Consider the following 11,714-nt stretch of genomic DNA (forward strand, 5'->3'; position numbering starts at 1 on the left):
GACAATTTCTTCCAAATGTGGTAATCTTGATTCTTGGAGAGTTTCAGGAAGCTCCTGCAATAAGATCTCAACAAACAAATCAGATATTAAAGATATGAATCATAAGTTGTTGCGGTGTATATCGTGTCTTCTTGCGGTACTTCCTAAAGCTAGAGGTGGTTCTCTTTGTTTAAGAGGCAATAGAAGAGATGAGGTTTGAGTGCTACCCTTTCTTCTTTCGAGGTGATAGAAAAGGAAGGATGTCTCTCCCATAGGTTTCTAGCTCATGTTGAGTATAATCCTCAGTGAAATTTTTACTCATAAGTCCTTGAGGAGAAAGTGAGATAGGTCCAAAGTTATGATGAAGGATGACTCAAACTGTCTGATTTTGGTGAACAAGTGTCCTATTTTGGTAAACATGTTTAATACAGTAGAGTACGGAAGAATGAAACTTATTTTCGAATTTCTTAGTTGTGGCTTATTGGTGGGGTGACTTGCATTTGAGATGACTTTGTTGGGTGTATCATGTTGAAAATATAAATAAGTTGACTAATCACTATTATGTTATTTTATTGGATGATTATTCAAGTAGCTCACTATTATTGTTTGTGTGTGTTGTAATGATCGTATAACTCGTGTTGTTATAAGGAACAAATGTTATTACAAATATTTCAACTAATGAGTATAGCGGCAATATGCTAGGGAGAGCTTGGGGAAACTTCTTTTTGTTTATGTTTTAAATATTTTCAGTTAATTTTGATGTAATGGTTTTGGAGTATTACTTGGAAGTTTACAATATTGGAATAAGTTTTCGTTTATTTGGTATTTAAATAAATTAAGGTTTTTTCATTACATCAGTTTTATGAAATTTTATTTTTTGTAATTTTTTATGTATAAGAGCATTATTATAATTTACTCGTGACATTCTAAAATGAGGTGTTACAACTACCTCCAATATCAATACCGCTCCTCCATCTACAAATAATAATAATTGCCTTCCAATAAAAAACCTTACCTCAACCCAAATCCAAAAGCGTCGAGTTGGTACAACTGTGATGAAAAATAATATTCAAACCACAAATGCACCACTTCATGTTTCCTTATGTTGTTATCCAAGGACTTACCACTTGACCCCATCGACCTCCTTAACCCCTCCACTCAATTTGACCCCGACAAATCATCTCACTTTCATTTATCCACCCAAGCCATCTCAGGCCACCCCTATTCTCATACTTTTAAGTTGTTGGGTCATATCCATCACCTTCCGATTACAATTTTGGTGGATATTGGTAGTTCCCATAATATTTTCTATCCACGCTTAGCCTCTCATATCTGCCTATGCATTATTCCAACAACATCGTTTTCAATCATGGTTGACAATGGAACTAGATTACATTGCTCTTCCTGATGTTTCCCTTTCTGTTCAACACCAAATTTTCATCATTCACTTCTACCCATAGTTGTCAAACTTGTCAGATAACTCGTGAACTCGAATGAGTTTACATGTTCACCCATGACTTTTGAGTTAACTCGAAAGCAAATTTGTTTTTTTGTGTGAATTGTAAACTCATATTTATACCTACTTTCTTACTATTTCATTATTATTAATTAGGATTTATAAAATAATAAAAAATTATTGCGAAAAAAACATGATATTATCAAATATTCAATATCAAAACGATGATATTTTCGTTTCTTTAATATTAAATATTTAGAAAAAAGTTATAATGATATAAATTTCAAATTAGTATACCACATAAAATTTCATGAGAACCAAAATATTTATTAAATTTGAAAACATTAATCAAATTAATAAAATTTAAAAATATTTTTAAAAGAATATAAAAGGAAAACAAATGTTTTAAATTTCTCTTTACATCTATATTTTAAATTTTAACGAAGTCTTTTTTCTATGCACTAATAAAGATTATAATACACCACTTAATAAAAATCATATAAAAGAAAAAATATTAAACTAACAACAATTGAAATTTAACACAAATCTCTTTTCTTTTAAACTTCAATATATGTTAGATGATAATAAAAAATATTCATAACAATCACATTAAATTATTATATTATAATAAATAAAATTTATTTACACAATTATATAAAAATAATTAGATGATAATGAATTATAAAATAAAAATAATTATATAAAAATAAAAGAAATATATTAAATATGTGTCTTAGAAATAATTTGATAGGCCCTTAAATAAAATTGCACAAAGAAAAATAAATATATAATTAAATGTATGATAAAATGAAAATAGCTTAGAGGTCTAAAAAACTTTTGCCATATCAACTTAATCAAGTGGTTGAGAGATAAGGAAAAATATTTGAGCAAAATAAAAAAGTTATTCAAATTAAACAAAAATTGATAATAAAATAATAGAGAAGATAAGTTTTCTATATTACTAGTAAATGAAAAATTTATACTATTGAATACTTAAAATAAGAGTTAAATATTCTCATGTGAAAAAAAAATACACAAAAAATAAAAATATTAAAAGAGTAGAAAAATATGTTATAGATGTAAGTGAATTTCATTACAAATCAAACAAGAAAAATAAAATAAAGAGAGTGTGTAGTGTATATATATATATTACTTAATAGATTATGAATATTTTAATAATTTAAATAGAAATTGGGACGAAGATGAATATTATAACATATACGAGAACGAGAACGTGAGATATGTACATACTCATTCCTTTTTTTTTAATCTAATTGAAAAAAAAATCAAGTACTTATACCATATTGCTCATCCACACAAATTTGCTTATTTGTGATAATTTATTTCCCACTCCTCTATTTACGACTTTTTATTTTTAATACCCCTAATTAAAACATTTTGTTCAGTATTAATAATATGGTTCTATCAATTTAAATATATAATATAATATTTATTAATCTAGTGTTTAGTGAGACTTTTTCGAGAGAAATTAAGACTTAATGGTATACATGTAAACACATTTGTTGTTTGATAATAAGACATATTGTATTTAATATACTGTTTATTTGTTTAGCTTTGTCTAGTTGGAGACCATGGCAAGAAAACACACACTGATAAAGATAACAGAGATTGATAGAGAGACCAGTAGTGACTTCACTAACTCATAACCAATACAACAATACATACAAAATGAGAAAAAAAAAAACATAAGAAATCGTTTATGACAATATATTTAAAACAATACTTTTATATAACTACACAATATTCCCCCTTTAATCCAATATTTTCTCTTCAGTGCTGCAATAAAATGTGCTGCCATGTAGCACTAAAATTTTGGACAAACTTATACTCACTTATTGTCTACATGAAGTTGTACGGTTTCTTATGATTCATTTTTTCTATCATATATATTATATTATTTATTGTTATTATAAATTAGTTAACATTAATATGATAAAAAAATCTTTTTTTAAAGTGAGACCAAATCTACAATATTTAAAATAATGAGATGAAATTGAAAAATAAAATCACCTTAGTTGTAATAAAAAGTTAATTTAACAATTTACTTTTCATCCTATTTTTTCTCCTAACATAAATAAATAAACTCTTCTTTTAGGAAGTGTTTTGATTGAAAGATAGATATGAGAGAATAAATTTGAGAGGAAAAGGAAATGAAAGTGATTTGGATAAGGAAAATTGTGATTTGGATGAATCGGAGAGGAAAAGGAACTGAAAGTGAAAGTATGATTGTTTGGATAAAGAAAATGGATGTGATTTTGATGAATTTGTGATTAAAATTTTGTATAAAATGATATGTTTTAATTAATAAAATTAAATAATTATCATTTTATTTTTAAAAATTAAATGAGATATAAATTTAAGTGTAATATTATTATTAAACTAATATATTGTGTATATTTTTAAACATTTACAAACTATTTAAACTTAAAAATAATAATTAAAATAGTAAAATTGGAAAAACAAAAAGTATTTATATAGTTATAGATAAAATTATAAATAAAATAAATTTTAATTATTAAAATAAAAATATTATAAGCAATATTATGTATAATTATTTTAATTTAAAAGAATAGTTATTAAAATGATAAAAAAAATAATTCTTTTATAAAGAGTAATTATTTAATTAATAAAATAATTTTATAAATAAAGAAACTGAAAAATAATATTTTTATTATAAGTAATTATTTAATTTAAAAGATAGTAATGAAGAAAATATATATATAATTATTATATTATTATTAGTATTATATTGTTATAATTATTATTTTTAAGCAGTTTATTCTTCTCGTAAGTATTCTTCCTCTCCTTCGGCCCTCAACATAGGGCACCAGCAGGCACCTCCACCACAAACGCATCAGGAGGGCACCTTCACCACCAACGTCGACGCATAACAGCCCCACAGCAGAGCAGCACCAATGACGAAACCAACTACGGCCACCACCACCTCTTCCAAACGCATCCACAATCATATCTGAACCAGCAGAATCGATTGTTAGGGGGGAGAATGGTTCTCACCTCCCATTCTCGCACAGGCACAGTGTAACAAGGACCATTTTCTAATTTTACTCTTCATCCCCTCAAATCTTCTCCATTAAGAGAGGATCATTCTCGCCTGCAATTTCCCCAAATCACTTCTCACTCCCCCAAACATTATACCTTCCTTCTGCATCTCCTCTCTGTGCTCACGCGATGTCCAAGAAGAACCTCTGCAAGCCCTTTTATTTTCTTTTTCGGCGCTCTTTAACTTCATTTCCTCAGCACTTCACTTCCAATTTTCCTCCTCACATTAAACTCTCTCTTCTTCATCATGCATCACCTCACCATCCTCCTCCCCGCGCTCACACCTTCGATTTCAACTGTTCTCCCGGGTTTTCCTCGAAAAGTTTCTGCTCTAAATCTGCCGTGGAAATCCAAAGTGGGTGCTGGAATTGCCATGCTGCCCCTCATTCCGCACCTTTCCTCGTATGCGACTCGTGTCGGTGCATTCAACCCGTCGATTGTTCCACTGACTATTTTGAGATATTTGGGGTGTAAGCTTCCGGGGCTTTGTTTTTTTCTTCTGGGTGCTGAAATTGCTTCCAAAGTTTTCTTCTTGAGTTCGGTGTTTTTAGTTCTGTTGACACCATTATCCCATCTGAGTTAGAGTTTTATTTTTTATTTTTATAATTTGTGTAGTAGAAGTTTGAATTAAGGTTAGCATAGCTCAGTGATGTGAAATTCCAATTCTGACAAAAAATTAAGGAATTGCTTAACAATTGATTTGGTTTTCGCCTTGTTTTTTGATGCTTTTCTGTTCTACTGATACCATTCTCCGATCGAATTGGAGTTTTATTTTGATAATTTATGTAATGAAAGTTTGCATTAAATATTAACACAGCACAGGGAGGTGAAATTTCAATTCTGTTAGAAGAATACGAAGAAAAAAAAATCAATTGCGTATGTAAGTTTTCTTCTTATGACAACTTATTGGGTTTTCACCTTGGTTGGTCAATTGCAATGGAAAGCAACAAGTATGCCCAGGGATATGGTTGCCTCAGTCTGTTTTGAGACACTGAATTAGGAAAAGTTAAACTTTAGTATTCCAGGAAATTAATTGTCCGTGTGTGTTTTTTTAGCGTATTTCATTGCTTAATCCATTTTCTTGCAGCATAAAATGTATATTCGTGTCTTAGTTAAGTTTTGGAGTTTCATTGCTGGATTATGAATGTGCGTGCTTTAGTTTTTGGGATGAAGGAAGAAAAATATATTTATTTAATGGATGCATTATTGTCTATAAATTTATAGATGAGCTAAGAAGTTAAAAATCCTTTTTACTTTTTTTTTTTTTAATTTTAAACAGGGAGAGGAAGTATGATCAAGAAGGTGAGAATTTGGAGTTCAAGTACAAAGAGTGGCAAAAGAAGCTGCATCCTGATTTAGTTCATTCAAAATCTCAGGTTGGTATTATGGACATCCTTTTCTCTTATTTTAAGTTCTTGTTTTTCTATTTGATTTTTCTTTCTACTCTTTTTGTTTTAAGGGGATGGGGGAAGGCAGTGAGGTTGAATGAGGTTTTGGAGAAACTAAAAGATTTTGTTTTCCTTCAATTGGTTAGAAAGAAAGAGATTTTGCTGCTGAACAATCTGCAAGGGTTATTGATGCGTACCGTACACTTAGCAAGCCTTTGTCAAGAGGAATTTACTTGGTAAGAATACTTCCATCAAAGATTCCAAATTGATGATGCTTCATTACAGTAACAAATTATCTGAATTGGGGCATATACATCAAACATGCCATCTAACTATGCTTTCCATCGATGTAGTTAGTTATATATTGTTCAATTTCAATTGTTTCTCTGTTGGTGTTACCATGTAAGGCTGTGCCATTTCTTTTCAGCTGAAGCTTAATGGAGTAGAAATCGATGAAGAGCAGACAATATCAGATCCAGAACTACTGGCAGAGGTAACAAAAGAACCTTATTGCTTTTCAATGTGAAATTTTCTTTTAAATTCCTTTCCATGATACTTAAAATATAAGTGAAGCTATTTCTTTGGAAAATGGGTGGATAGTTATCCTCTTTGAAGTTAAATCACCTCTCACACTCAAGGTTCATTTGGTGACCATTATCTGTAAATGGGAAGTTTGGCAATTGTGTTGTCATTGATGGCTAGTTTAGTTATTTCTCTTCAGAATTTGGAATCCCATTTCCATTTAGGACTTGATTGTGCCGATTTTTGGAAGACTGACTTACTTTATAAAGAGAATAACATAAATTTTATGTGTAAAATGTGCAATTCAGTTAGGCATACGTTCAAGGGGATGAAATAAGCATTTTATCACTTGGAAAATGTTTTCTTCTTTTCTTGCTTGTTCTGCGCGCTATTGTTTTTAAGTTCTTTCTGTGGAATATCTCAGCTTCTGTTTTTCCAGAACTTAAATTGAATTCTGAAATTTGTATGGTGAGATTAGTAGTATAAATTATTGAATATCTTTTATCTCATCTTTCCATCTTCTTCTAAAGGAAAATCCGGCTTCAAAATTTATTGCTAAATTTTACTACAGATTCTTGAAATCAGGGAAGCAGTTGAAGAAGCTACAAATGGGGACGCTTTGAATCGCATTCTCTCCCAGGTATGCATGAAATCTCCAACAAGGCTGAATGCTGCTAAGAGAATGCATAATTGGTTCTAGTGTAGATTTTGAATTATTTTTACCTTCATGTTGTTTCTTGATGTCATCCTTTGATTGGTCATCCAGATGCAGGAGAAGCTGCAAAATTGCTCTAATACCTTAGGTCATGCTTTTCAAAACCAGAATTTTGAGGAAGCAAAATTGGCAATCAGGAGAATGACTTACTATAGTCGTGTAATTGATGAAGTCATAAAGAAGCTTTGATATAGGTAATATCAACGTTTTCTTTTGCTTGATTCATTGGGATACACTTTGTAGAAGATGAATGATATTTGAAAGGAATAATTGTTACGTGGGATATAATGCTTGTGCCTACCAAAAGTTGGTAAATTGAAAAGAAATGATAATGGCCATCATCTCATCCATAATGTCTGTTTTAATGCAAATTGAGTGAAAAAGAGCTGAAAGTGGGAGTTAAAAGCAATTGTTATTGCTTAAGACATACTCAACACAAATTCCCCCCTTCTGATCAGGAAATTTAAAGGCTACTATTTCTCACCTATTACACTCCTATCACGCAAGAGAAAGAGTTGAATAACCCATTGCCAGTCCTTCCGCATCTGTTTTTCTGCTAAGTTTGTGGCCTTAACCCTTTGTCATTTTGTTTCTATTTCACTTCTCTTATAATATGTCTGAAAAGTCTTCCGGTGCAACTTTTGTTTGAATTTATAAAACTGGAAATCGTTCATCATATATTCAATTTTGACAAAAGGATGTTATTATCTTCATTTTCTACCCAAAGTGTGCACACTCAAGCACAGGTCTGCATGACTATTATAGTGAAAATGATTCTATCAGCTAATTCACTTATGTTAAACTCGGTATTTACAAGGTCCAAATCAAAGAACAAGACTATAATTCTTAGATAGTCATGAACATGAATCTGTGTAAAATGCTTGGAATTCTGTTTGTGTGTGCGGTTCAAATGGAATTGATGTCATGAAGTGTTCTTTAGTTTTCTTTAGTCATTTAAGACTTGCTTAGGTAGTTTCTTTACTGGTATTCTTTCTGTTTTAGTTCTGTTCTTACTTTTAGCTTGTTTAGCCTAGTTTTAGAGTGTTTTTGTAGGTTGAGTAGTGAAATTTTGAGTTTATTGTAGAATTTAATTTTTGAGTTGATTTCTAGCTTTCTTTAGTCATTTTAAAGTTGCTTGAATACATTTTACCTCTGTTTTTACTAATTTTTCCAGATTTGCACATTTCTCATTTTGCTAGCTTAGCTCTTAATTTGTAGATGATAGATAGAGTGTCTAATTTGAGTGGATAATTTTTAGTCATGTTTGTACAGTTCCATACATTGAATTAAGTGATTTTTACATGATGAATCATTTGCAAAGAACAGTTTTGACAAAAGTGAACCTTGAGAGATTTGAACTTGAGTTTTTCTTGTGTGTGCATTCATGAAAATGACATTCTACGCTTTGCATTATTTCTCTTCATAACTGATCATTTGATGTGCATTCTTAATGTGATCTAGGCCCTCCTTGAATTAAGGCACTTGCCAAATATAGGCTACCTTGGAAAATTTTCCCTAGCACCTATTTTTGACCCTGTTTTAGCCTTTTATTCAGATTTTTATGTCCATTGTCAGCCTTGGACCTGTAAAACCAGATTATACCCTGTCCTAGAGCTGTGAGGTAAAGTAGGCTGTGTGTTATCGGACATTGTTGAGTTCAAGTGTGGGGGTATCATTGAAAAAGAGGCATGTGACTGAGTTGATGGCTGAAACAGTTTGTGAATCATTGAAAAGTGAGAGAAAAAGCTGGAACAAAATGGGAAAATTCTGGTGAAGAAAAATAAGATGGGTATAGTGTTTCAAAAGCATCCCCAGGTCAAACAGACACAACAGCTGTAGACAGGCAACCAGAAAAGGTTGGCCTTAAAATGGTCAGGAAAGATGAGGAGAGCATTCAAGATCTGTCTTCATCTTTTAAGAGTGTTAAATTAAGTACCTCAGAAAAAGAGAAGGAAGTATCCAAATCATATGAAGCAGTGGTCAAATCCTCTTCCAATCTAGCTATTAAAAAGAAAGATGCACATTCTGTTTCCATATCAGAAAGACCATATGATGAGGAAAACAATAATTCCACAAGGAAATAAATGCAATGTGAAGGGGAGACAAGTAGAGTTACTGCTAATGGTGGTGCTTCCACTTCCAATTTTGATCGTGACAATGTTAAAGAGAAATTCCAGGTAGAAAAAGTGGGTAGATCGTGTGAGACTAAACTCAAATCTCCCTTAAATCTGCTGGTGAAAAGAACCTAGCCGTACTGTTACTTGGGCGGATAAGAAAATCAATGGTGCTGGGAATAATGATCTTTGTGAGGTTGAAGAATTTGGAGATATTAGAAAAGAATATGAATCACGAGGTAACGTAGATATTGCTGATGATGAGGATATGCCACGTCAAGCATCAGCAGAAGCTTGTACAATTGCAATTAAGCCAAGCATCAGAAGCAGTTGCATCTGGAGACTCAGATGTCACTGATGCTGGTAATGACTGCTTCTTTTAGGAGTTCTCTATTTAAATATTAATTGGTTTCCAAAGGGTTTTTCATCTATCAATGAATCTTGTGTAGTTTCTGAAGCTGGAATTATTATATTGCCTCTGCCACATGATGCTGTAGAGGAAGGTACTATGGAGATGCTGCTATGCTACAAAATGATTCGGTTACTCTGAAATGGCCAAGAAAGCCTGGAATTTCGGACATTGATTTCTTTGAATCTGATGACCCATGGTTTGATGCTCCACCAGAGGGTTTCAGTTTGAATGTAAGTCTAGTGAAATTTTTTAGAAAAATGTCAATATTTTTAGTTAATGTGGGATCTCCGAGAGAGAGAAATGAAAGAAAGCCAAAAAAAATTACAGTTGAATTGGTTGAAATGGTCCGAATTTTACAAATATGTGTTAGTGCGTAGAAGAATGGCAAGAAAGTGAAATGAGGTGGGAAAGAGGGAAGGAATGAAAGCAAAGATAAGTGACTGTTTAGGAACATGGAAATGCAAGGACTAATTGTTGGGGCCAACGTCTGTGTCTCTTGTCTTATAAGTCAACAGTGATAGGTGTAGCTATCACAATTCCACTCCTACCTAATAAATTCTTACTATATATCATTTTATTTATTTTCTTCTTTTCTTATTCCTTTCAGATATCTTTCAAATTTTCTTAATTTTAATTTTAAATGTTTTAAATAATATGAGAAATAAAACCCAACAATAGAGAAATGAATAAGTATTAACAATTATATTTAATTTAAAAATAATATACATATTATGTAAAATAATACATTGCAATAATTAAGTTTTAATTTAAGAAAATACACTGATGTTAGTATATTAAAAGTTGATCAACCAATTAAAGATGATCATTACTATAACTTTAAGATAGTCTTTTGCAGAATTTAACTAGTTCATTCACGGTGGTTAATGATTGAAAGACAGTACTTTTTACTCTACTGGCTGTGTTTTTCTATGTATCAGATATCATTTCTCAAGTGAGTGTTTTTGTATATTTTTCAGGCAAAAGCAATTGGTCAGACATGACATGGTGAGGAATATATGCTGATGGAAGTTATTGGCTTTCAGTAAGAAAATAGGATCTGAAGCAAAAGCTTTTGCTTTTAAGTAAATATATTATATGCAGGGAACTGTAGGAAGTTAGTGTTTAAGGAATAAACCAAAGGAGAAAGTGTTGAGATTTCTCCAATCTTAGGTATATTACCATATGTGTTCATAATATGTCCTTGAAATTACTTTTTGGAGTCAAGGGAAAAATAGATATCAAGATGGCAACCTGAATTCTTGGTGTTTCTGCTACTTTAAGCTAAAAGCTTTGTTTTGAAATTCACGTTGGTGAAAACTTCAAGCTATCATACTGTTATGAATTAAAAGTAAAATCTGGTGATTGCAGTTCTGAAGTTGTGGCCATTCTGGAATGTGGACAGTTTTTTTACCTTTTATTTTAAATCTTTTGATCAACAAAATGCACTGCTTATTTTGTTTAGTTTTTAAGTTTTGGTCAGTATCAGGGTTTTTGTTTTTGGTCAACATTTTTTTTAATTTAATTAGTTTGTTTTCTTTGCAAAAGAAATGAGTTTTGTTTTAATTAATGTGAAACATGAATTTTTTTATTTGCATAAATCGAAGTTAGCAACACCTATCAAAGATAAAAGCTTCAAAGACTATTTTTTTTTACTCATGCTAGTTGACGTATTTTTTTACAATAAATAATAATAATAATAATAATAATAGGATTAACGTAAGTAAATTTTTAGTTGGTGTTAAGGTTATTTTTCAATTAATATTAACTAGACACCTCTTACGATTATCTTTTAATGATAGCATTATTGTTATTGTTTTTTTTTCGAAGTTATGATTTTTTTTTTTTAATTTTGATTGGAGAAATTTTCTAAATAATATTGCTTTGGTCAATGTTGAAAGAGAGAATTTAATTGACTTCGGTGAAAAGGTCGATACAAAGATAACCTCAACCAATTCCATTGAAAAACTAATTTTGTCCACTGTCTAACAAAGCATTAATGATGTTCTAATGAATTTTTAAATTCATCAAATCAAATGAAAGAATTTCC

At 30.8% G+C, this 11,714-nt stretch overlaps 1 protein-coding gene across 1 annotated transcript; it reads left to right on the forward strand.

Moving 5' to 3' along the window:
* The first annotated feature begins 4,252 nt into the window (after positions 1-4,252).
* Positions 4,253-10,923, forward strand: LOC124841585 (DNAJ heat shock N-terminal domain-containing protein). Its single transcript, XM_047317880.2, has 7 exons — positions 4,253-4,986; positions 5,796-5,892; positions 6,051-6,140; positions 6,332-6,397; positions 6,998-7,066; positions 7,193-7,335; positions 10,645-10,923. The coding sequence occupies exons 1-6, from the start codon at positions 4,646-4,648 to the stop codon at positions 7,328-7,330; spliced, it is 801 nt and encodes a 266-aa protein (XP_047173836.2). The 5' UTR covers positions 4,253-4,645; the 3' UTR covers positions 7,331-7,335; positions 10,645-10,923.
* Positions 10,924-11,714: the final 791 nt, after the last annotated feature.

Source organism: Vigna umbellata, chromosome 1 (genome assembly GCF_029865625.1).
Source record: "Vigna umbellata cultivar VRB3 chromosome 1, Vumbellata_1.0, whole genome shotgun sequence".
Classification (NCBI taxonomy): Eukaryota; Viridiplantae; Streptophyta; class Magnoliopsida; order Fabales; family Fabaceae; genus Vigna; species Vigna umbellata.